The sequence below is a fragment of the Leptonychotes weddellii genome, chromosome 1, assembly GCF_054177405.1.
Source record: "Leptonychotes weddellii isolate Sample4059 chromosome 1, ASM5417740v2, whole genome shotgun sequence".
Classification (NCBI taxonomy): domain Eukaryota; kingdom Metazoa; phylum Chordata; class Mammalia; order Carnivora; family Phocidae; genus Leptonychotes; species Leptonychotes weddellii.
The window spans coordinates 122573095-122600595 of record NC_138369.1 but is presented as its reverse complement, the minus strand read 5'-3'; the positions used below and the strand labels follow the sequence as shown (position 1 = coordinate 122600595).

Below are 27501 nucleotides of genomic sequence, written 5' to 3'. Positions count from 1 at the left end.
ATATGTATCACAAAAACTTTCATTTTCTCAACTAATCCCTACTTCCTGACCATAAGTGATAGTCAATTGACTTAGTATTTTGGGATTTGGGACTAAGAGAAAATCAGGATGAAGTATGGTCAATGGCCGAAAACTATACGGTGAAGTATTCAGAAGCTGTGAAGGACCATGCTTATTGTCAGCTGGAGAAGTCCACAGTAAAAGGGAAAAACTAAGCTGGCACAGTGAAAAATAGCAGAGACACGAGACAGACTGGATGCTGATGGCAGTCATATATCTGCTCCATTGCTTTGCCTTTCCCAAGGACTGGGCGTTCACCTCTTCCTTGGATTCCATGAATATATCCCAGGGTCCTGCAAAAATCCTTTCTGCTTAAGCTTGCCTTCTTTTTTAAACTTCTAATAGCTTATTATCATGCTACACATGGAAGACACAAAGATGAAAAAAATACAGTCCCTGACTTACAACACTCTTAAGAAGTGTTTCATAGGGTCATGTGTGTGGACATAGATGATTACAACATTTTCAGCAGGGTTGAGTGGACCATGAGCCCTTACAGTGTGTATCTGACTCATCCAAATATCCCTTCCTTTGCCATTCATCCTCTGCAGGATCTTGATCTACTTTCTCCCTCCAGGCATTGGCATCTCTAAGAATCTGGCTGTAGTGATGCACAGTGATTGATGTAAGATCAGAGGTCTGCAAACATTTTCTGCAAGGGGCCATACAGTAAATACTTTGGCCTCGTGGATCATATAGACTCTGTCACAACTATTCAATCTGCTCTTATATCACAAAAGCAGCCACAGAGAACACTTACATGAATGATCATGCCTGTGTTCCAAGAAAAATTTATTTACAAAATCAGGTTAAGAGGCCAAATTTCATCCACAGGTCATAGTTTGCCAACCCTAGCTCTGGGGTATCTGGGGGCAAAGTGAAGTTAAGAAACATGATGTGGAATATTAACTGATTGACAGAAGTGTGCATCGGGTGCTGTAGAAACTCAGAGAAAGCACCAAAGTACTCCAGGGGCATGAGGATAAAACATTTATGCAAGAGATGATACCTGCAATGGAGTCTTTGAAAACAAAGGAATGTTAGAGAAAGAGGAGATGGGTAGGGAAAGCTGCATTTATAAATACGATGAGCTGTAAGAGACCCTGGCATTTGAAGGATTGCCAATAGTTCCCATTACTGGGGCAAGAAGTAAAAAATTTAGGAGAGTATCAAAAATAAGACAAAGCAGGAAAGCAAGGAGAATTTTAAACAAACAAACAAAAACAAGGCATTAGGGAGCCATCGAAGAATTTTAGGCAGAGCAGAATAGACATCATCTGATCTTTTTTTTTTTTTCTTTAATACTATTTCAGGACCACAAGAAGTAGGGGCAAGGATTTCAGGTAGAAAAACACTGCAATTGTTTGGAATCACAGTGGTTTAAAGGCCTAGATTGAGGCAATGAAGTCAATTTAAGGATTAGAATCAACAGGATTCCACATGGAGACAGGTTATATGTAGGACCAAGAGAAGAAGGAACAGATTACCCATAGGACAATTGGGCAGATAAAAGAGGGGGGGAGTCATCAATATTGAAATATTTGGGGCATCATTCAGTTCAATATCAAACTATTGAGTGTGAGATATCTGTGGGACATTTAAGTCGAGATGTAGGAGAGTGATCTGCTGGCCATGAAGGTAGATCAGCTTTTTACATACATCTGTCAGCTAGGTGCAATTATTATTCCCATTTCACAGATAAAGAAATGTAAATAAAGGAAAGGTCAGGGAAAATGTTTTTTAATAATAACTCCAGCTGGATTTCTTATTTCTTAACCTGAATTATAGAATTAGGAGTTAACCGGGCATAGGAGCAGATGACAAGTTCATTTACAAAGAGTATGTAGGATGAGAAAAGAGAAAGATTGAAGCTGAAACCCCAGAAACAAAGTCTTTAGGAAACAGGGACAGCAGAGTCCATGGTGGTTATGTCCCTGCCCTGGAGCCAGAATGCCTGAGTTCAAATCCCAACTCAGTTGCTTATTAGCAGTAGCATGATTTGAACAAGTCAGTTAGACACTTCTATTCCTGCTTCATCATCTGCAAAGGGTGAATAATAATAGTACCTACCTCCTAGGCTCCTACCAATCAAGTAAAAAAATGTATGTAAATATCTGACCATGCACCACAGCAAGTAGTAAATACTCAAGAAATATTTGCTATTTTTATTATTATTACCTTGCAAAGGAAACAGAAAATAAATGAATGGTAAAACAGGAAAAGTGGAAGAAAGTGCCGTCCTTGAGGCTAAGGAAGGAGAAACTTCAAAAGACAGGATATACACAGAGCATCAAATATTGTAGAGAGGTCAAGAAAAAGGGGCCTCAAATAGATCTGTGGGTTTACCCACTTTAAGGTCATATGTAGAGTAGCGGAGGCGGCTGCCAGACTGTGGCTGGTTGAGGAAAGAGTGGGTGCTGGAGAAGCAGAGTCAGGAATAGCTAAGTATATACTGAATGGTTCGTAGGTGTAGGGGGCAGAGAACGTCGACTATAGGAGTTGTAAATGGAATGTAATTTCTAATAAGTGTGGGTTGCTAAGGTAGGACAAATGGGTAGTTTTCCATGCTGAAGGGGAAAAGCAAGTAGGGAAGAAGAGGTTGAAGATACAAAGAACAGGAGAGAACTACTAGATCAACGTTCTGGAGGAGGAAGAGGTATATGATGAGATCCAGAGCTCAGGGGGGAATTGACCTGAAAGGGGAAGAGACACCTATTCCACAGAAGCAGGTGTAGCCAAGATAAGGAATGGTTCCAGCTATAATTCTCATCTGATAACCTCAACATCATTGTGACGTAGCAAATATGGTACCTTGCTGAGAGTGACAGAGCCATGGGAAAGAGCAATTGAATTTCCAGAAAAGTCTAAATATCTGTTGTGAAAATAGGAAAAGGACCAAACTCTCAATACATAAAAGACTATTCAGGTGTCACTGAGGGCCAGACAGAGGTTGGACCGTGAACTTAGGGTGGCATCAAGTCATGTGGTGGCATGATTTCCCTCAGCTGGCCCAGTGGTCTAAGTGCAGAAGTGAGGAAACAGAGACTGGAGCTGATTCAGCATGTGCAATGTCTGCGGAAAGGGATTTAGGATACCAAGAAAAGAATGGCCATCCAGGCCGGACAGGATGATTAGAAGAACAGGAAAACAGAGAAGGATTGTTAGTGGGGGAAGGTAGGCATGGATAACACAAGGAAACTCAAATATACCAGAGAACAGATGAAGGGGTAAGAGATGCAATGAGAGGTTTGTGGTCAGAGGATGAAATTTTATATTTCTGAAAGACAAGGAATCGGATAGTCCTCTGGATATTGATCACTCAGAATAATGGCCGGACTTAGGGAAGGAAGGAGAACAACAAGTTCTGGGCCTTAGTCTTCAATGAGTCAATGAATGTGAAGAGAGGGTAAGAGGTCCATGGTTGACAGGGCAGTGGGGCGGTGGAGAGTAGGGGTGGAGAGTGTGGAGGATTTGGATGGTACAGCCAAATGCCATGTTGCTCCCCCCCACCCCCCGCCCCAAGAGAAACAGGGAACTAGAGGAAGAAGGATGATTTGATAGCAGCAACATGCAGTATAGAGAAAGGTCACATTGCTCTACTTCCAGGTAAGATTTAAGAAAAATGTATTGGCGTTCCAGATAAGAGAACTTCCAGGTAAGTGGTCCCCCTGGGGAGACCAGGTTCCAGTTACGACAGAGGGTAAGGAATGAACCCGTAAAAAGACTAACAGTAGGAGAGAGTTTGTTAGCATGGACAGGCAAGCTTCAAAGTTGCAACGCAAAGGGTCGGAAAGGGTAGTGCGTGCAGAAGGGAAAAGGGAAAGGACTCAAAGCAGGACAGGGGTGCAGGGATGTGCCTAGAGGAGCAGTAATAACCCAAGGGCACAGCTGCCAAGGAAAGCTATGATGTGAACTCTGGCAGAGTTCACTGCCTTCAAATTTCCAAAAGAAACTTTGGAATAAACTTGTTTTGATGTTAGAAAACCATGGCATTTGCTCAGGGTTCCAAACAATGTTGGTAAAAAAAATACGACGCCTCCAAAATAATCTTTTTTTTTTTTTTTTTTTTTTTCTGTGTGTGCCAGGGCAGGATTTTCTTTTACCAAAAAGGTAGCTCTTGGTGGAAGCTACAGTGACTCCAGTAACAAATAAGGGGGTCCAGATCTCTCTTGGTGGCACCACCAGCTGCCTGAGCTGGTCAAGCAAGCTGTCCTAGCTCCCGTAGTCAGCCAGTTATTAAAGCTTATATTTAAACTCTTACCTGACAGAATCAAGGTCTATGCTTTTTGTACCAGTTTACCTCTCTATAAAGCAGACTATCAATAACCACTCAGCTATTCTTCAAGGTCATTATAGAGAGCAACTGAGTTAATAGTCCCCAAAGCACTAAACTTTGCAAACGGAGATACACGGTACAAATATCAGGCATTACCATTACCAAGTAATTTATTATGTGATAGTTTGAGATACACACCAGAAACAAAATATGAAGTGCAGTAGAGTGGGGTACAGAGGTAGAGCCAAGACCCATGAGGAGTGACTTGGCAAGGGTTCTTGGAGGAGGTGAGACTGGAGCTGGAGATTGGATGTGTTTCATTTTCCCCAAAGATTCCTCGCCTCTAGTTGCTCAGGCATACCCTTCCTCTCCCCATTTCAACTAAGCCTAGAAAATTCAGCAGTCAGCAGAGAACGAGAGGGAAGCCAGCAAGGCCTCACTCTGCTAACTGAAGCGGAATGTGGGGTGGAAGAGCGCAGCCCACCTACCTCACAGGCCATTGTCTTCCCTTGGCAGAAACACTCCTCACTGACCCAGCTCGGCTCCTGGGGCCTGACCTCTTTTTCAAGCCTGTGGTCAGCCTGCTTATCGGGCCTGACCTCTTTCAGCTGGATGTTGTTTTTGACTTGGCTCCTTTCTTCTCAGCTATTTCCATTTTAGGCCTCTGCTCCTGACTCTTGAAAGCAGAAGTAGCCAAGCCCCTTCCCTCTGCCCAGGCGAAGGTGAAGGGACTGTATTTGGGCTCGTCAAACCTAAGTGGGGCCAAAGATTGGTGTCCGTCTTTGGCTTTCTGATGGAGGCCTTCTTTGGAACAGCTGAGCCTCCTCTAGGAGTCTGGGGTTCAGGAGAACCGCATGTCAGCCTGAGGTGAAGAGAGATTTCAGCAGGAAAGAAATGGCAGAGGCCTTATTTTCCCAGAAAGGGGCTGAAAGCCCACTTCCTTTCCACTTTGAGTGGTTGAACTACTGAGGAGCATTAAGTCAAATGCCACTTACTCTCCAGCTTTATTGGGCTCTGAGGCCCAGGGCCTGGAGAGCTCGAAACGCGTCCATCTTGCCAAATAAACAACAAAAACGCACAAAAACAGTTCCCTAAATTTCTGCGCCCTAGATTTGGGGGTGTGCCCCCACCTCCAGGAGCAAGTGGCTTCCTGGAAGGCTAAAGGGGATGAAAAGAGCAAGACTGATTCTCCCTATTGCCCCCTCTCACGCCCCTGCCTCGCCTAACCCCCCCTTTCCCACCCACAACCCCTCCTTCTCCCCAAGGGGTGCCATTTTGGAGCCAAAAGCCACTTTGTCAGCACAAGAGCAGCCCCGCCCACTCTTGCTCCACACACCATGTGACCCTGGAGAACCTCCAGGGCATATTTCATCTGGCATCAGCAGCTAGAGGTCACCGTGACCCAAAACTTCCTGCATTCCCAGGCCTGGCAGCCCTGCCAAAGCCAGCCATGACGGGGGGAAGAAGCGCGCCGCTTGGGGGCGGGGCGGGGGGAGCTGACCGAGTGTGGTGTTGGCCGCCCTGCCTGCCAGCAGACAGCAGCACTGGTTTTCCACTGCCGGCCCCTCATTGCACTTGGCCGGCTTTGTTCCTTCCCTGGGACCAAGTCAACAAGCTGAGACCAGAGGAGCTGCGGCTCTGGCATGCAGAGCGAAGCCCTTTCCGTTTGCATGCACACCGCGGGCAGTCGCTCTGCTCCGCGGCCCCCCGGACTCTGATTTCCCACCTGCCCTACCGTAGCTGGGCACTGCAGTGTGACAAGAGTTCAGGACTCCCAGCGACAGCTCCTCTTTTTTTTTTTTCCCCCTACGTAGGAGAGAACAGATCGTTAGAGAGGCCAGAGACTTCATACCGAATTTTGCTCGGAGTCAAAAAAGACAATGAAGGTGAACCTCTAGAGCCAGAAAACAATTTTAGTATCAGTGTCCAGGGTCCCCTTCCGTGCAAGAATTATAAAGTTTTAGGGTTAGAAAAGATCATAAACCATCCATGCAAGTGGTTCTTCACACAATTTGGTAAAGAGACCTTTGAGTAACTGATGAAAACAGGCCGCTCCCTGCCCTAGGGAAAAACCTGCAGACACTGGAGAGTTGGCTCACAATTTGGGGAGTGCAAGGACCTACTGGACCACTCCTTCCCCTGCCAGCCCTCTCGTTTTGCAGAAGGGGAACTGTGAGACCCAGAGAAGACAGTGACTCTTGCAAAGTCAAGGCTAGATGTGGTCCTGCTGATCCCGGATCCCTTGATTCCGAGGGAATCATCAGGGCCCTCACCTCCAGACCCCCTTCCCATTGTCTTCTTGGCTTTGCTCTTAGTGTCTCTCTTTCTCTTCCTTTATTCCCTTCCTGCTTTCTCTCCTCAGGTCTTCTCTGTTTCTTTTGCCCATTCTTTTTCTTCGAGTTTTATTTCCTTTTGTGCTTTCCTTCCTTCTACTCTGTCTTCTCCATCTCTGCCCTGTGTCTCGGGACCCAGTCAATTCGCCAGTGTCAGTTGCGTGGTCCTCTGGATAGGTCACCGGCTCCTGTGGAAGGATATCATGTGTACATCAAGGAAAGAATAAAATTGTTGAAAGTAGTGATATCAAGGAGAAAAATTTCATCTCTCTCCCCAAATCTTCAGTATAGATCTAATGGGAATGGGTCTTCTTTTCACCCTTAGTGAAGACAAATAACATCAAAGGAGAGGAATACAGAGGCCAGTAGATTAGCAGTACTCATGGTATGGTTGGGGAGCCTCAGGGGATCCCTGAGACCATTTCAAGGGGTCTACAAGGTCACAATTGTATTCACCATAATGTTAAGACGTTATGTGTCATTTTTACTGTGTTAACATTTGAACTGATGGTGCAAACACCACAAGGGGTAAAACTGGGGTGGGGGGGCCTAGCATGTATCCAGGCATTGTAACCAAATTGGACTCCCAGTCATTGTAATCTTCACAGCCATGAACACCAGTTGTTTTAAAAAGTAAATTTTACTTAAGAATACTCATAAAGGAGCAGTTAAAAATATTTATTTTATTAAATTTAGATTAAATTTTATTGAACTGAAAACAAGCCTCAAGTACACTTTTTTTTTTTTTTTTTCCTATTCCCGGGCAAGTTGAGAAACGTGCATAAAGTACTTCTGCCACATACTAAAGTATAACAGTTGCCTCAAGGAAAAGTACTTATGCAATTGAGATGTAAGCTTTACCTATCACTTTTTTCCAGTTTTACCTGGAAGAACGACTGACAAACTGTGGTTGTCTAAACCTGTGTATTTGGCAGATGTTTTCCTAATAATGAACAAAGTGAGCCTGTCACTTCCAGGGCAAAATAGACAGCACCTTTTGCCAATGATAAATCTGAGCTTTCAGTCAAAAATTAAAATGTTGGAAATGTGTATTTACCACCATGAACTGAACTGTTTCCCCATACTGAAAACTTTCCTGGTTAGATCAGTGGTGATACTGACAAATGTGATTATTTGAATTTTAGAATGAAATATGTCAACATTTGAAAGACTGGTGTAAGCCAGTGAACAGGTATTTTCCAAATGACCAATGCATGGTGTTACAAAACCATGCCTGCCTGGGAAAACAGCCACTGAAAATGCAAGATAGACTAATGGATTTTAACAAAACTGAATACAAAATGTTCACTAACAGGTTCCAAGTTCCACAAGGCAACTAAACTCTAAGAAACTACCATATCTTGAGTTTTGATGTAGTAGCAAAGAAAAATGTCTGCAATTATCTGAAAACACTAGTAAAATATCCCACTCTTTTCCAACTCTATATCTGTACAAAGCAGGATTTCCTTCATCTACTTCAATTAAACAACGTATTATTGCAAATTTAATAGAAGATAAGAAAATCTACCAGTCTCCAATTAAATCATACTTTAAAGAGATTTTTAAAAATGTATGACACCCGTTTTTTTTCTTTTGGAAAATATGGGCATTTGTGAATTCTTAACAATTTCTGAGTTTTAATTTCTAACACATACCTATGAATAAATATAACCTACACAAGCACAAACTCTTTGGAGTGGAATGGAGTCCTGAGGCCAAAATATTTGAGCACCACTCCTGTAGACTATTCTAGAAGAAAGCAGAGATAAATCTGCGCAACACTTGTTAACTGGGCATCCAGTATGGGTAAGGCTCATGGTAAGTACTACAGGGGATCCAGCTCTTACAGCCCTCATGGTGTAGCAGGAAGATAAGGCATGGAGATCAATAGCTGCAATTTGAGTCCAGGAGTGTCACCAGAGAGAAGGAATGAAATGCCTCCAAAGCTCCACTCAGGTTGCAGGTAAGCCGACCTAGAAAAGTCTTTACAGAGGAGGTAACAGTTGAGAAGCCTGAACAAAAACTGAGCATTCAGAAAACAAAACAAAAAAAGCAGAGGGGCAGGGGAGTGTTGATGTGGGCCAAGCAGAAGGAAGAGCACAGGGGTGGGAGAGCAGAGAGTACACTGAGTAGAGCGAGCATTCCATTAGGCACAACTGAGATGCAGGACCCAAAGCCTCCGATAGAGTTGATGTTTAATAAATGCTTGCCAGATGAACCTATGTATGAAAACAGAGATTGACTAGGCAATGGATGCATTTAGCTGTGTCTTATCACCCCTACTTCCCACAGTATATGTGAGAAAATTGTGTGGAGAAAGTTGATAGAGGCCAAAGAAGTGAAAAGATTCATATAAGGTGCAAATTAGAGACAGAGCAGGCCCTGACCTGGCTTCAAGGTTTTCTTTGCCAGACAATTCCTTCTTAAGTCAGGCACTAGCTGATATTCCTCTGTCCCAACTTGGGCGTGACACTGAATGAATAAGGGTGAGACCGACACAGCCTTGAGATTCATCACTGGAAGAACTTCTTCTGAACACCACTCCCTGATCAGAGCAAGAGGGATTCGGAGAGGAAAAAGATGCTGTTCTTGTCCTCACGGTCTCTTGAACAAGGCCTTCAGGGGAGAGAGAGCCATCTGACCATGACTGAGAGGGTATAGTGCTACCCTAAGTACAGAGCACAGACAAGACCTCCATCTGAAGGACGGTGAAGCTTTCAAGAGGGGATGGAAAGGAAGGGAGTGATTCAAGGGACTCTTAAAGGATAAAGACTGATTAGATACATAGCACTCATTCATGAATTCAAAGGCTCCTGAAGGTCTGTGAATCTGTCCTCTTTGCCTCTAGATCCCCAACACCAAACACAGTGCCTATCACAGCAAAGACATTCCATAAGTGTCTGATGCAATACTCTGAATGCAAGGGTGAAGAAGAGATATGATGCCAAGACTCAACTTTTTTCCAACTTTTTCCATCTTTCCATTAAGATATTATTGATATATCACATAGAGAAATTTAAGGTGTATGACATGATGATCTGATACACATATACATCGCAAAATAATTATCCCAAAACGGTTAGTTAACACTTCCATCCCCTCACATAATTACCATTTTGTGTGTGTGATGATAACTTTAAGATTTACTCTAACAACTTTCAAATATATAATACAGTATCGTTAATTACAGTCACCATGCCATACACTAGATCCCCAGAACTTATTCCTCTTATAGCTGAAAGTTTATACCCTTTGACCAACATCTCTACATTTCCCCCCACCCTTTTGCCCCTGGCAATCACAATTCTGTTCTCTATATTTTTTGTGTTCTACTTTTTTAGATTCTGCATATAAGGAGAACATAGAGTATTTGTCTTTTTTCTGTCTGTTTTGCTTAGCATAAGGCCCTCAGCATCCATCCACATTGTCACAAATGGCAAGATTTCCTTCTTTTTTATGAATAATTTTCCATTATAAATACGTATCATATTCTCTTTATCCATTTACACGTTTATAGACACTTAGGTTGTCTCCATGTCTTGGCTATTGTGAATAATGCTGCAGTAAACATGGGGGTGCAGATATCTCTTCCAGAGTGATTAATTTCCTTTGGATATATACAGGAGAGGAAATGCTGGATAATATGGTAGTTCTATTTTTAATATTTTGATGAACCTACATTTTTTTAATTTAAATTCAATTAACCAAGTTATAGTACATCATTAGTTTTTGATATAATGTTCAATGATTCACTAGTTGAATATAACACCCAGTGCCTCCATTTTGTTTCCCATAGTGATTGTACCAATTTACTTCCCACCAACAGTGCACAAGTGTTCCCTTTTCTCTACAGGCTGACCAAAACTTGTTGTCTGTTATTTTTTTGTTAACAGCCTCCTAACAAATGTGAGGTGATAGCTCGTTGTGCTTTTGATTTGAATTTCCCTGATGATTAGTGATGTTGAGCATCTTTTAATGAGTCTGTTGGTCATTTCCAAGACCCAATTTTGAATATGCCACACATTTTCTACACTCTGGTCTATGACTCCCCAATCTCGCCTTCTCCACCATTAGAAATCTTATCAGTCATTGGTACCTAAATCTGCCACTGGCAGACAGCCTCTCATGGACCAGCAATCAAAAAGTGTCCTGTTTCACTGCAGACAAAGTCTTGTAGATACTCAGGACAAACAAGACAGTAGCGACTATAGACCAAGTCTCTGCCTCACTTTACTCATGCTCTCTCACACCCTTTCAGCAGGCAGGGGACAAAAACATTGCATTGGTACCCTAGTCATGAGTCAGAATTGCTGTAAGAAAGGCTACAATCAATACGCATGACACAAGACTGATATGATGCCCTGGAACTGAGGGACCATCTGTAAAACTGATGCCGATCACTTCCTAAGGACGCATGTTACGCTCCCCTGGGATGGATGGGCCTGCTTCCCACCTTGACCAGAGCTAGGAGGAAGGCTTCAGTGATGGATGACAGCAAGGGATTATCAGCCCTAAAGAAGGGGTATTCTGTACTTCTCTTGCCACCCCTATCAGCACTGACATATACAGAGATGCAGCCCTACCCATCATGTCTAAAAATGCCCACATTAAAAACACTTCCCCTTTTTGGGATTGGCTGTCAATACAAGTGACACCATGAGAAAATCAATTATGCCTGGGTGAAGTTTCGTGCCATAACTCACAGAGCTGTGTTCACCAGAACAAATGACACAAGCTTAAGATGCAGGCAGGAGTCAGTGAGGAGGTGGAGGGACTTCAGCAGCATAAATAGCAAGTTGAACTCCAAACCCAAGGACGTGAAGCAGTTGGTCAACCCAAGACTTCCTAAGCACCACATAAGGGGAACCTCAGAGCACTTGGAATAGATATTTCTTTGTTCATAAAGAAATTTTAAAGGTGAGGGATTCAGCAGGGTGGTGGGCAGAGGAGAAGGAAGGGGCAGCTATGGAGTGGCTGAGGAAGGGTAAGAAAGGACTAACTATACTGGAGAATATTTTTCTTCTTGTGAGATCCAGGTGGAAGGTTGCCTGGAAGTGAGGCCCCCACTCCACCTGTCTCATAGGATACCCTTCTCATAACCCTGTCACAGCACACAGCACACATAATGCACTGGGGGACGCTACCTCTAAATCTGTCTCACTATAGGACTCTGGTGGCCCTTGAACTCAGAGACTTAGAAGAATGATTTCTATGTCCCCAGGCTTAAGTGTAGGTCTGGGCCATAGTGGGAGCCCTCATTGTGTTCACAGGCTGTATTCTGAAGAAGACTCAAGTGACAAACTGAAAAACGAACAACTGATTAAAAGGAGGTAGACCTAAACAAAGCCGATAACCCAAGGGCTGCTCTGACCATGCCCTTTAGATTAGGCTGCCCTCTTTACCAAGAGGAATACTGTCTGATCCTAACTAAAGACAATTAGAATGCCTCCTAGAGGCACAGCAAATATCTCACTTTAAAGAAACAGATTTTGATAAATATGGAAAATTGGAAATGTGTTTCCTTTACAAAACAAATACCTTTAAAAACAGAGGAAACATTTTTTTAAGAGTGTGAGCTTCAAATTTCCCAGAATGCACAGACTGTAAATTAGTGGCCTGAACCCAAAATACAGGTGGCTTCACCTGTCTTTCCATTGTCCATCCACATCCTGAAAATTATAGGAAAAATCCTTGAGAAGAAAGATCACATTAAGCTGCAAATTCAAATCAGTCAGTTTCCAAGACTTAAATGGCTTCCTCTTTGGGGTCTACATAAATAGCCCATAAAATCCCTGTAAGCCCACAAAATAAAAGACCATTTTATTCAGCTCAGAAACAATCCATACAACACAGAACAAGATGTCTCTCCAATAAACTTATGAAAATCTGCCTTTTGGTAAGCCAAAATTAATATTCCTCCTGTTCTCCTGGGTTATGTCTGTCAGGTCACTACAGTGAGAACTCCTTCTGAATGTTGAAGGCTACTCAATTAATCTTCTTGTTTGCAGAGATTGGAAAGCATTTAAGGAAGGTCAAAAGCTTACAGCAAGCAAAATGCAGCTAAATTCCCCCCTGTTGTGCAAGGTTTACCCTAACTCATGTTCTCCTTCCCATCTTCCCTGTCTCTTCTTTATTCACCATTTCTCCCCGACTTCTGTTTTTTTATTTCTTTTTCTCTTCTTTGCCTTTCTCTCTCTCTTATTCTCTTTACTCTGTGCACTTGCCATTATATGGGCTTTGACTTTTAAGTATTATCCAAATATCCTGGAATATTTGGGCAATTTCATATAGACAAATCTCTGTGTCTTCAGCATCCTTTCATTTACTCACAGAATTGAAGAAGGAAAAGAGGATATGATTAAAGAGAAATTGTATTCCTCAATCTAAGTAAGTTAGAGAGCACTAACAACACAGAGAGGAAGAGTTGAGGTGGTTTAGATTTTCAAAGCTTGTCAAATTCCATCCATTAAATGAGTTCATACATGTAGCACATAGAACAGTGCCTTTATGCTGTGGGCACTCAACAATGCCGATTCCTTATTTCTGCCTTCATTCCAATTATTAGCTATGCTGGTCAGCCCTGCCCCCAGGTTGTACTAAACAGTTGGTAGTTGGTTTTGCCCATAGGCTAAAGCAATGAACTTCAAGTCTGAAGTCAAAGGGGTGGTGGAACCCCCATATTTGCTCTCCAAGCTACAAAGCACTCCTCTGAGCAGCCTGCCTGCTCCTTGCCCACAGACACAGGAACAGGTAAACAATAGGTAACTCTGACAACCAGGAATTTAAAAAGAAGGAGGGGGAGGGGCACCTGGCTGGCTCAATTGGTTAAGTTTCTGACTCTTGATTTTGGCTCTGGTCATGATCTCAGGGTTTTGAGATGGGAGCCCTGTGTTTGACTCCATGCTGGCCATGGAGCCTGTTTCAGATTATCTCTCTCCCTCTTCCTCTGCCCCTCCCCAGCTCTCTCTCTTAAAAAAAAAAGGAGGGGGGGAAAAAGAAAGGAAAGGAACAAAGAAAAGAAAAATATCTGAGAAAAACCAGCACCAGAAGAGAAGCCACAAATGTAACAAATACAAGTATTAACACTCAAGAAATAGAGTTAATGTAGAGAGCAAAGAGGAAGACATTTAAGATCGCCAATTACTCTCTTCAGGAAGATTAAGGAGAATATCACATCCTTGAGGACTTGGCAGCTAGAGGCTTGCTTCTCAGAGTGTGGTCCACATGCCCATGGCCTCGAAGCTTGTTAGAAAAGCAGAATGTCCAGCCTCACCCCAGAATGACTAAAATCGTACCTGTAGTTTTACAAGACCCACAAGGGATGTGTATGCTCAGTGCCATTGGTGAAGCACTGCATTAAAGGGCTTAGAATTTGAAGTTCTGATCACGGTGGGGGGAGGAAGATTAATGGATGGGGAGCAGAAATAGATTTAGCTAAGTGGAAAGTGAGTAAAAAGCCCCATCTTCAGCGCTGCATCGAGACTCTCATTGACAAAGCTGGATGTTAGGAGAAAACGAAAGAAAATATGATTTGCTTAGAACCTGTACCTAGTATATAAACTACCAGTAAAATAAGAGCTCAAAATAAAGACATATTTAGGGTTACAAAGATTCAGAAAACTTATTACCCTCATGCCCTCATTGGGGTGAGATGGGCTGGTACGTGAAGTCATTTGAAAGAATGTATAAAGCCCAAAGAATAAATAATATATAAGATATGAGAAAGAGTGGAAAGTAAGTAGAAAACCTAGATTAGGTTTAAATAACTCTTGATGCATAATTTTAAAATATTTATAACTAAATATAACTCAAGTCCCAGATAATCTCAAAGTGGCAGGCGGCAGAGGGAAGGGAAAAACTACTTAGATTCTTCTCTCATTTAAGGAAGATTAGAGATATTGCATAACTCTAATAATAGTAGCAAAATATGTTTCAATGTGTATGTCACAAAAGACTGAATGCTGTCTGATTCCATGTATACGTAACTCTAGAAAGGACAAAGCTAACCCATAGTGACAGAAAGTACACTCCCTCATTGTTACCTGGAGCTGAAAGGGGCAGGGATGGGAAGTGGGAGATGCATTGTATGGGAAGTGGTACAGGTATTTTTGGGGTGATGAAAATGTTCAATATCTCGATTTTGGTGATAATTAAATGTTATTCAAATTTATTAAATATAAATTTGTCTTTTTTGGTTTTATTTAAATTCAAATTATTTAACATACAGTGTATTATTAATTTCGGGGTAGAATTTAGTGATTCATCGGTTGCATGTAACACCCAGTGCTCATTACACCAAGTGCCCTCCTTAATGCCCATTACCCAGTTACCCCATCCTCCCACCTACCTCCCTTCCAGCAGCCCTCAGTTTGTTCTCTATAGTTAAGAGTCTCTTATGGTTTGTCTCCCTCTTTGTTTTTATCCTATTTTATTTTTCCTTCCCTTCCCCTATGTTCATCAGTTTTGTTTCTTAAATTCCACATATGAAATCATATGGTATTTGTCTTTCTCTGACTTATTTTACTTAGCATAATATATTCTAGTTCTATCCATGTCATTGCAAATGGCAAGATTTCATTCCTTTTGAGGGATGAGTAATATACACCACATCTTCTTCATCCATTCATCTGTCGATGGACATCTGGGCTCTTTTCATAGTTTGACTATATAGTGGACATTGCTGCTAATCAAAATACACTCGTAATATGTGTCCATGATGTCACATGTAAATGATGCCTCTTAAAGTTGATTTTAAAAATACTGTGTCACGTATACACAGGTAACTGTTAGAAGAATAAAAAGTAGATATTCCACTTCCAAAATATTAGAAGAAAGATGGTGGAAGGGAAACTTGATTAACTCAACAAATACAAATGGGGAGATAAATGGCATAATGATAATAAAATAGCTAACATTTATTCAGTACTTACTGTTTCTGAGACCAAATTTTGGATACTTTATATATAACAGTTTCCTTAATCCCTGCAACAAGTCCATGAATTAGTTTCCTTAATCCCTGCAACAAGTCCATGAATTAGGTGTGATAATAGTCATTCTCATTTTCTTGATGAAGAAACTGAAGCACATTGGATTTATGTAACTTAACACTATCAAACATCTAGTGTGACAGAGCTGGGGTGCCAAACCAGCTCATAATACATTCTAGTAAATAGAAATAGAAAACGTAAAGTAAATAGAAAACATAAAGTAAAATGGAGAGACAATTGCAAAAGTGTTATTAATCAAAGTGAAAGAATGTGTAATATATTTTCCCATTAGAAATCAGATTTGTTTAAATAAATAAATAATAAATAAATAAAGCAAGCTTAGCTACATGTTATTTACAAAAGACATACCTAAAACAAAAATATCAAGAAAGAGTTGAAAACGATATTTAATCCATTTGAATGATGTACTATGTAAAATGCTAAAACTGTAAGCAGGGGTGTTAATGATAATATAAAAGAAGTCAAGATGAAAATATTTTAAAATATCGGAGAGGAGTACTTCCAACTGATAAAAGATACAAATGATCAAGAAAATGAAGCTGTTATTAAGCTTCTATGTACCTAATAACACAGATTCCAGGCATATAAGGCATAAACTATGACAGAGCCAAAACTTAGTGGAGGTTTTCAATACATCCCTTTCAATAACTGACATTGTAAGTCCAAAACCAAGTAAACCAAAACCAAGTAAAGACCTGAACAATTCAACCAAAAGGTATAAATTATCAACCTTTTATCAGGCACAAATAAATTGCAGTAAATTCTGTAAAGTAATAAATATTTAGATCAGATTTTTTGACCTCAATGAAAATTAGAAATTAAAAACAAAATGTAGCTGTCCTCTTCAAAAAGAAACAAAGGGGAGTCTATATATTTGGAAATTTTTAAATATTATTTTAAATAATGCTTTTGATCAAAATCTATTTAGAAATGGATGACAATGAAAATTCTACATATCAAAATTTGTGGGATATAGCCAGTGTAACAAAGTAATACTGAGAGGAATCCATATGTTCTTAAATGCATTTAATAATAAGTAAGACATATTGAAAATAAATTAGCTATGAATCCAATTAAAATGCTATAAAATAAAAATAGAATAAATCCAAAGACTGTTGAAGAGTAACAAATATAAAATAAATATTAATAAAATACAAAATGATATGTTTTAGGGTTGATCAATAACTCCAATAGCTATTTCTTAAATGACTAATAAAATAGATTCTTGGTAAATCTTATAAAGAAAGAGAAGGAAGATACAACCATATGAAAAACCAAACACAGAATTTTATTACCAATATGGAGGAGATTTTGAAAATATTAAGAAAATACTATTTATAGGCTATATCAGTAAATTTGGAAATCTAGACAAAATGGAGAATATAATATCCTGGGAATCTATAAGTTACCAAACAGATTCAAAAAGAATCTTGAAAAATTTTAATAGCAAGGGATCAAAAGAGAAAACTAAGAAAAAAAATCAGAGATCTTTCCATCTTTCCATTAAAACAATGTCAGGTGATTTCATAGATGATCTCTACTAAATCTTTAAGGAAATATTCTGATTTTTTTTTTAATGGATGCCTTCCCATTTGCTTCCATAAGACTAACAAACCCTGATATTAAACCATGCAAAATAGTCCCCAAAGCAGTCAACTGGACTTATGAACACAGCTGAAATAAAACCAAACTAAAACGTCTTAATTGTACCTTTTGCAAGAAGTCAGTATATATCTGAGAGAGAGAGAGAGAGAAGAGAGAAACGATATGTTAGGGCTTGGGGAGACCTTAGTGGCAATTTAGTCCAATCACCTCACTTTGAAGAAGAATTTCATGTCCTAAAAGGAGAACTTATTTACTCAAGTGTCACCGCAAGTAAGTGAGACTAACTTGGCCCCATAACTCACTACCTGAGAGGTTCTTTAAAGTCCTATGTTTCTTCCTTTCCCTCACCTCACACTTAAATCACAAATACTCTCTGTGTGTAGATTGGGTGTAGGAAATGGCCTGACCATATAGAGATAGAGATGTTTTATTAACAGTTTAAGGACATTTATAAATAACTGAAATAAAGTTGGGATTTGGGGAAACAGTACAAATATTAGAGTCAAGGTCAAGTAGAATGACCCTGACTTCTCTTTGTTAGAATCAAAATACTGGAATCCTCGAACAATGGCTCTGACTTGCTGTGAGCAATAAAATGTTCCTCTGTGTATCTAGAGAAGTCTCTCAAATTTTCTTGGCATATATTACCTGTCTTGATTTCTTTTCCGATTCCAGTAGCCAATGGAGAAGCAACAAATTTTTTAAATCAAGAGAACTTCAGAGGATGTGATATACTTAAAAACCCTAAGATTCATGTTATTAAAGTTGTATTAAAGCTGTAGATAAACTTCCAGTGTCAGAAAAGCAGAGGGAAGTTGACAATAAAGAAGTTAAGATACATGTTCTGTAGATTCAGAGAATGATGCTTCCTGAGAATTAAGATTTAAAGTGTGTGGTTCAACTGTTTTCATTCATTTATTCATTCAGCAAATATTTAGAGTATGTACCATGTGGTAGGCTCTATGATAAAAGTCATACAATGTGACAATTATAGTTGGTCACATCTTTTAAAATCTGCTTTTTTCTGGGTAAAATACAAGAAGCAGGATACCAGTGTTTCCCATATAGCAGCAGGCTCTCCTGCAGCAGAATGTGCTCTTACTACAGGAATGGCTGAAGTGGGCTTAATCAGATATCGTTCCCTGTATAAAAAGCCTACTACCTGGTAAGAAGAAAGACACAACTAATAACAACATAAGGCAGCTGGACTTGCCACACATCCCAAGCTTATAATTCTCCCTCTAGAATTTGTCAACAGAAACTTGACATAGGCACTTGGAAAATATCTGTTTAATTCAGTGACAATAGAATAATACACTTAGGAGGTAGAAAATGTAAGACCTGGGAGAGATCTTTCAGTTGAAACCCCAAACCCTCATTTCCCAGATGGCAAAACACCAATCTAGAAAGGGAAGATGACTTGTCCCAAGCACCAGAGTAAGTCCAAGGCAAAGCTGATACTAAAATTTAATTCTCCTGCCCCCTGCTCCATCTGTTTCTGAGGGTCCTTGGACAGACCATGCAACAGGCCCATGAACAAGTCAGCCAGCTGCAGTGACCATGAGGCACCTGCCCTGACCTTCCCTCTCTTTCTCTGGGTTCTGCTAGGTCTCCTGGATTGCCCACAAACCCCCCAGGAGAAGTCTTCCCACCACTGTTGCTCCAGCCCCTGTTAGAACCCAACATCCAAGCCAGAGTCGTCAAAGTTTCCAGGCCTCTGGCTCCACGGCTGTGCTGGCTTCCAGGCAGCATCAGTGAGAAGAGCCTCCTCCCCAGCTCCTTGCCACCCTTGGTCACCTGGGCCCCAGTGGTTCTGCCTGTGCCAAGAATCTCACAAAATATTTTTTAAACAGACCCGCCAGCTTCCACTGCCCTCTCCCTCCACAGCCCACGCTAATTATAGGCACTCAAACGCAGTCAGTGGAAAAATATAAGAAATGAGCCTGCCATCTTCCCCCTTTCTCTTGTGCTTTTTCCCAGACTCTGTTCCCCCCAAGTTTCATCTCTCTTCCCCCAGCTATGCATTTGACTGGACACAAATGCAGAGAGATTTCTGCTGTGTGTGTGTGTGTGTGTGCATGTGTAAATGCAGCAGGGATGTTGCAAGCAGTCAAATATTTTGCTATGCTTGGAATTAATTTGCTGGTCTTTTCTAGTGTCAGTCACACAGTTGGTGGCTACTACAGCTGCATTTCTAACCCCTGGAATTTACCTCTCTGAGCTCAAGAAATTCAAGGTAAATTGTAAAGCTTGAAACAGAATCAGTTTGGCCAAATTGCAGTGAGTGGCTGGACACCTGAGAGTACTTGTCTCTGTAGCTCAGGTACATGATGGACTTGCGGTCAGTTGTAGAGACTCCATTAACATGGATGTGTACAAACAAAGCCCAGAAGACTGCCTGCAGCCTTGAGAAGTTAGTCAACAGAATTCACCAACTGTTGCCTGGCCTTCTAACAAGAAGCCTCACATGCCTCTAGGTTTTTTTCCTTCCTGGATGAAGTATATAAAAAAAAAGTCAAGAAAGTTGACATCAAGCCAAGCGTTAGGCTCCACACACTCATCTTTTCTTGGTTAATCTTCCCCAAAGCCACATAAGGCCCAGAGAGGTCAATTAATGATCTGTCCAAAATCATATGGTCAAAGATGGCAAAGCCAAGCCAAGACCCAGGTCCTGGGACACAAACAAGTAAGCAAACAATAACAGTACAGCATTGATGATGATAATATGGCTGCCTACTATGTACCAAACATTACACTACTGCTTTACTAAAGTCATAAAAACAAAACCTTTTAGGTAGATATTATTATCATGTGTTATATATTACATATTAATATTGTGCAAAATTAAATAAATAAAAACATAGAGACATCGAAAACTTGTTTAAAGTGACACAGCTGGCGTGTGGTGAAGCCAAGATATTTAAATCCAAGTATGCCTAAAATTCAGAGTCATGAGTTACTAAGTACATAATGCAGAATGATATATTCATCACCTCTAGACCGTTGTTCTTCATACAGCCCTGAATGTATATAGTAGTAAAGAGCTTCCAGAATTTAGTGAGACAAAGGAATTTAGACCACAGTCTAGCTAGAGATAAGAGCTTTCATCTCTGGAGTGCCTGGGTGGCTCAGTCTTTAAGCATTTGCCTTCGGCTCAGGTCATGATCCCAGGGTCCTGGGATCGAGCCCCACATCGGGCTCCCTGTTCAGCAGGAAGCCTGCTTCTCTCTCTCCCACTTACTCTGCTTGTGTTCTCTCTCTGGCTCTCTCTCTCTGTCAAATAAATAAATAAAATCTTAAAAAAAAAAAAAAGAGCTTTCATTGCTAATCTTATTTTTTCCTTTCCTCCCCTCATTCAGTAAGAGGTATATGGGAAATTAAGAATGTATCTGTAAGACATTCTAATTACAGGAACACATTTTTAAAGAAAGGGGTTTCAGGAGAAACTTAGCGGTCTTCAAAGCACATTAATTGGCAAATGGCTCTGTGATCATCTTTGTTGAGAAGAAGTGTTGGCTTTGCTTGACGCACACTACATTAAATTTGAAGCACTATATGTTTGTGTTTGTTCAGGTGTAAGGTTGACTGTGCAATTTCTCAGTGCTCCAACTAAAACAAAGTCCAAAAAAATATCTATTAAATAAGAGATTCTTTGCATTTCAGTGTAGATCAATAACTAACCCATACTGAGTGCTTGAAAAGTGTGAGGTGTGAACATTTTCTAAGAGCAGATAGGCTCAATTAGATTCAGAGCCTGAGATAGATCCATTTCTCTATAGTCACATTTTAATTGAGGTCTAATTAACATACAATAAAATGCATAAATCTAAAGTGTTCAGTTCAATGAGTTTTGAAAATTTTATACACCTGTATAATCACTCCCCCAAACAAAATCCTAAACATCTTCATCACCAAAGAAAGTTTCTTATATTCTTTTCCAGTCATTAATAATAATATTATTATCCCTGATTTTAGCTTTTATTAATAAGTCTGCTAGAAACACTGTTGTTTAAGTCTTTTGCGGACTTATTTTTCCCAAATCTTGAATAAATACCTAGGGGTAGAACTGCTGAGTCATGGTGTACATCCATGTTTAACCTTATAAGACACTGAAGAACTCATCTCCATAGCCATGCATAATTTTACTCTCCCATTAGCAAGGTATGAGAGTTCCAGTTGCTCCACATCATCACTGACATTTAGTATTGGTCTTCTGGATTTTTGCCATTTATAGTTTATCTTATTGTGGTCTTACTTTGCAATAAGCACTTTCTCATGTGCTTATTGGTTATTCATATATAGTCTATTGTGAAGTGTTCATCCATTTGTCTTCATAGAATACTTTAACTTCTTTTGTAATCTGACTCAATGCCAAAATATTTGCCTATTAATTTGATAGTTCAAGTATTAATCTATTATTTCCAGAATAAACAGTGATATATTTGCCTAAGTGGCCCTTAGCATCTTCTTGGAAATTATTGGGCAAGTGTTGCTTAGTCACATTACCTTATCACCCCCAGCAATAATCTATGCTTTTGTAAAGGGGAAGGAGAGACCATTAAGTCCAGAACTTAACAGCAAAGTTCCATATAGAACCATTAAACCACTCACTAACCAGCTGTTCATGCTGATGAGCTCATTCTGTTTTGTCATTCCTTTGTCAAGGAGTATTTCTTATAAAGAAGAGTGACAGATAATGCACATATAGTAAAAATGTAAGAGATATTCAATCAGCAACCTACATCTTGCTGAAAATGCAGCAGACAAAAAGTGCACTCCAAGACCTTTACAGCTGAAAGGTAACTTAGAGCTCATATCAGCCAAACCACCTAGTGTTGTAGAAGAGCAAACTGAGGCCCAGAGACTTAACTAATTTCCCAGCCAACAACAGAACTCAGGTAATTCTACCTAGAGCCTAATGTCCCTTCTACCATAACATGATGCCTTTAGAGAGAAAAAATGCTCTCATTTCATTTACAGCCTAAATTAGAAAAAAAAAATCTAAATTCAGTAGAAGTTTGGAAAAAGACTAGATGGGAAAATAAAAGCCAACAGAAAGGCTGCTTGGAGTCGCTAAAAAATTATGGAATCTAAAGCCAGGAAACCTGGATTTGAGTCCAGCACTTTCACTCATTAACCATGTGGCTTTAGACTAGTCATTTCAACTTAACATTTTATTTTTTTTATTATTTTTTTTAAAGATTTTATTTATTTATTTGACAGAGAGAGAGACAGTGAGAGAGGGAACACAAGCAGGGGGAGTGGGAGAGGAAGAAGCAGGCCTCTCGCCGAGCCGGGAGCCCGATGTGGGCCTGGATCCCAGGACCCCAGGATCATGCACTGAGCCGAAGGCAGACGCTTAACGACTGAGCCACCCAGGAGCCCTCAACTTAACATTTTAATATCCTCCAGTGAAAATTGAGACTGAAGATAATAAATATGTAGTTATATTCAGAAACAGAACAGAAGTCTATGTTGAGAAGGGGGTTGAAACAGAAGACCTGCTGGCCTCCAGAGCTAGAAGTCAAAGAATAATGGGATAATACTATTCCTGCAAGATGGGTGACAAAAACGAGGCTCACTTCTTGAGGCTGGGGATTTGCTATATGTGGGGATATCCTCAAGCATAAAGGAGACAGAAAAAAAAAAGTTTGTCAATTTTATCCCTGAAACTATGATTTATAGGAAGCTGTGGACCCAAGGAAGTAGGACTATAGACGTACTGTCTGATATGGAACTGAGTTAGAGAACTCATTGACTCAAAGATTGGATCTCAGTATCTCTGAAATCACCATAGAACTGAAACCCCAACTCGCCATTTTAAAATTAGGCTCAGGATTTGGTTTACAGGGGAGGTAGTTTCAAATGCTTGTAAGACTACAAACTACTGACCAGAGAGGAAGAGAGACAAAAATAATCCCTCTGACTCAAAATAAGTACATCAGTGCAAATTTTAAAACTGATGAAAACATCTAGAGATGAGAAGGACAACCAGTGAAATCAACAACCAGGGGCACCTGGGTGGCTCAGTCATTAAGCATCTGCCTTAGGCTCAGGTCATGATCCCAGGGTCCTGGGATCGAGTTCCGCATCGGGCTCCCTGCTCAGGAGGAGGCCTGCTTCTCCCTCTCCCACTCCCCCTGCTTGTGTTCCCTCTCTCGCTGTGTCTCTCTCTGTCAAATAAATAAATAAAATCTTAAAAAAAAAAAAAGAAATCAACAACTAGAACATAATTCACTCCTTGTGAAATTAATTTTAAGAGACAGTATGACAAAAACTTTCAAATAAGAATGTTAGAATAGTCAGAGATAAATGAAAGAATGACATAATTAAAATGATCCAAAGATATGAAAAAAGCATGAATAATACAAGAATAGGTGGCTATGACAAGAGGAGAAATAAATGAACACAGTTGAAAAGAGAACAGCACAGAGATTTTTAAAAAATAGAAATATGGAAGAAGAGTTAAGAACTGTGGAGAATAAATTGAGATGCTCCAACATAGATCTAATAGGAATTACAGAAGAAAGCAATGGGAAAAAAATCAAATGAAATATCAGAGGGGTTTCCTGACTTAAAAAATAAAATAAAATAAATCCTTAGAATAAAAAAAAAATCTAAATACCAATGTAAATTCATAAAGACAAATCTACACCACAGCACATCTTAATGAATCAGCAGAACTTCAAGAACTAAAAGAAAGGCCGAGTACCACAAACAACAGCAATTATACTGATGGCAGATTGCACGTTAGCATGAATAGATTCCAAAAAATAATAGGATACTATATTAAAAGTACTGATGAAAAATAACTGGAAATTCACAATTTTAATTCAAAAGTAAGAGTAAACTATATAAAGTAATATGGAGTATAATCAGAATGTATTGATAAGTATAAAAAGGAGAGTGGGAAATAATGGTAGCATATACACTATTTTTTTACTATCTACAGCAACATACATATATTACTTTTGTGTACATTTTGATGAGAAACAAGGAGAAATAACATATATCTGTGCTTATTTTTCCTAAAAGAGACATAGGAAGGATAAAACAGAAAATAATGAAATTGCTTACCTATTGAGATAATGAGACACTTCTATGAGTGTATTTTGTTTGCAATGTTTTAACACATGAGCTCTTGTTAACTATTTACAAATTCAAAACACAAAATTAAATCAACAAGGATGGGAAAGAAACAGAATAACCACATAAAAATAGAACATAAGTGTGTATGAATAACAGCCACTAAAGGGTGAGAGAAGAGCTATTCAAGTAATTTTGATACTGGACTTTGTTCTAAAGAGAAGAAAAAAAAAGAACTGCAAGAAAATCTTAAATCACTTTTAATTGTTTTTTTTCATAGTGTTGTGAGTATAGCAATACTGTTGTAATTTCTGTGTTTTGCAGGATTGAGCAAAAGAGTAAATAACGTTGACATTGTTGGGAGCTAGAGCTCTTACTGCAGGGGGGAAGGAAACACAAATATGGAATGGGGAAGGCAAGGAAGGACTTTGTGGGGGTGGAATGGAATTGGAGGAACCAGTTTAAACTCATGATTTCATATTTCCTAGATCTATCCACTGAAAGACCTTAAAGTTCCCATAGTAGGGCTGCCTGGGTGGCTCAGTCGGTTAAGCTCTGCCTTCAACTCAGGTCATGATCCCAGGGTCCTGGGATCAAGCTCCACGTCAGAGTCCCTGCTCAGTGGGGAGTCTGCTTCTCCCTGTGACCCTCCACCTGCTTGTGCTCTCTCTCTCTCAAATAAATAAAAGTTTAAAAAAAAAAAAGCTCCCATAGCAATGAACACACCTACTCTCCAGATCATGGTTTCTAAAGAAATTACTAAAGAGACCAGTGCTCCTTGGGAAAATGGCTAACTCAAGAACTGGGCAGAGAAGGTACAAAATAAATATGGAACACCTTGTGTCAGAAAGTAAAAAAGTGTCTTAAAAATATGGAGCCATATGCCAATACACAGAAGTCTGCTTGGAAGAGCTCTCATTTTAAAATCTAGGAAAATTTGAGTGTCAAAATTAATAAGAAGGGGCACCTGGGTGGCTCAGTCAGTTAAGTGCCCAACTCTTGATTTTGGCTCAGGTCATAATCTCATAGGTCATGAGATCGAGCCCCACATCAGGCTCCACACTCAGTATGGAGCCTGGTTGAGATTCTCTCTCTACCTTTCCCTCTGCCCCTTACCCGCCCCTCTAAAAAAAAAAAGGAGAAAACCAAACATTTTCAACAAGTGATCAAAATGAACATTACCAATGACGGGCAAACAGACATCACGTGCCTCTGGGTGTGATGCCCCAGGAAAGACACAATATCAATTGTGAAATAAATGAGTCAGAAAGGAATACTTGCATTTTATCATGAGGGTACATCTGAAAAATCCACACTGAGGGACAATCTTTACATCAGTAGGCTGGCATTTTTCAGAATTCTTAATGATATGAAAAACAAGAAACACCTGAAGATCTGCTCCTGATTAAAGGAAAATCAAGACACGACCCCCTAAAGGCAATACATGAGCCCACATTGGATCCTGAGCCGGGGGGAAACAACAGTGATACAGGACATTATAGGACAATTGATAACTCTGGGATATGATCTATAGATAAAAGTTTTATATCAATGTTAAATTTCAAGATATTGATGAAAGAAGGGAAATCCTTGATGGATAGGCCCATTTATTATGTCTCTCCCTCCATATATTGTAGAATCCAAGTTTAGTGAGAATATTAAATATTCATTTTCCCTCTTCATCACTATCTAGTCTGTGTGATGAAGCCCGGTATGGCCAACATTTCACATTCCCTTATCACTACCCCTCAACTAATTGAGGCTTCACTTCATTCTTCATGCGTATGCCAGCAGGGAGAGAGATGATGCCGGGCCCTTAGCAGTCTGCAGCCTGTCTGAACCCAGCTCCATGGAGACTCCTTCATAGAGATCCAGGTCCTGATTGTATTTGTGGGAACCGAAGCTGTATTGAATTGAGCACACAACCTAATTAGCGGATTTTGAACCTTAGAAACCTTCATTATGTTATAATCCCACATCATCTTTTGAAGCTCAAAAAAAAAAGTAGTTCTGTTCATTAATTTATTGCAGTAAGTGTATCATCTCTGCCTTTGAATACTCTGAGGCTAATAATATGCCCAAAGGTGTGATGCAGAGGATGACTCATAATAGTTTTTCTTCTAGGGAGATTGCTCTGTATGCACACACATGCCACGATGAATGAATTTTTCTGTACCTGTGTGACTGCCTCTTTCAGTAGTGTGTGTGTGTGTGTGTGTGGTGTACATATGCACACTGGTGCTTGTAGGTGTAGATCCATGCCTCTGTGCAGGTGTATGGACACCACTGTGTGGATAAATGCTTCTGTATCGCTATGCTTCTGTGTGTACATGAATGCAACTTACACATCGCTGAGAATAAAGTAGATAGACAATGCATCTGTTAATGATCTCTCAATTGCAAGTGATATCAAACCAAACTAAGGTTTGGTTTAAACCAAAAGGAAATGTATTGGCTCATTGAACTGAATTTTCGATGGCCAGCTTTAAATTCTCACTTGGGAAAGGTAGAATTGGGAACCATATCCGGAGTGGCTGCTCATCAGCACACAGGGAAGCTGCTGAGCAGGAATGCCCTGGAGTCCATGAGCTGGAGTCCTCGCTTTGGTCAACTCATCCGGGGCTTCGCCTGAGCTCTCCCCAAGGCACTCTCTTTTTTGAGTGTTAGTCTGTTTGCTTCCAGGCAATTCCTGGGGCAAATAATAGGTCCAAAAGTCTTATCAAGACACAGTATTTGAATCCAGAAACTGATCTGGGAATTTCTGTTTCCCAGCAACAGGTGTCTCTCCATCCCCTCACCCTCAGTTTGTGCTCTGTCTTGATCAAAGACCAATTTAAAACAATGGCCACCCAAGGCATCAAACTTCAAGTCCTAATTCAATCTCCTGCCATGTTTCTTGAGTCACTGTCTTTGATCACAGTAAGTGTAGATTGGGGGGAAAATCTGTTTTTCCAATACCGTAAGATTCTGGAGTACCTGGGTGTTCCTTTATCTTAGATTTCAGGCTGTAGGTAGGATTTTCTTAGTGAGACTGTATTGTCATTCTCTCTTTGTCTCTCTTTTTTATTGTTTTTTAATAATGTGTTTATTGTTGATTACATGCAGTTGTAAGAAATAATACAGATATCACTCA

At 40.1% G+C, this 27501-nt stretch overlaps 1 protein-coding gene across 1 annotated transcript in view; it reads right to left on the bottom strand.

Annotated features, from left to right (window-relative positions):
• TPRG1 (tumor protein p63 regulated 1) overlaps nucleotides 1–6053 on the bottom strand; it is a 110771-nt gene extending 104718 nt beyond the window's left edge. The window contains exon 1 of the mRNA XM_081813775.1: nucleotides 4825–6053. Within this exon, the coding sequence (XP_081669901.1) occupies nucleotides 4825–4836 (12 nt within the window). The 5' untranslated portion in view covers nucleotides 4837–6053. The remainder of the gene's footprint in view (nucleotides 1–4824) is intronic.
• Between the last annotated feature and the right edge of the window lie 21448 nt (nucleotides 6054–27501).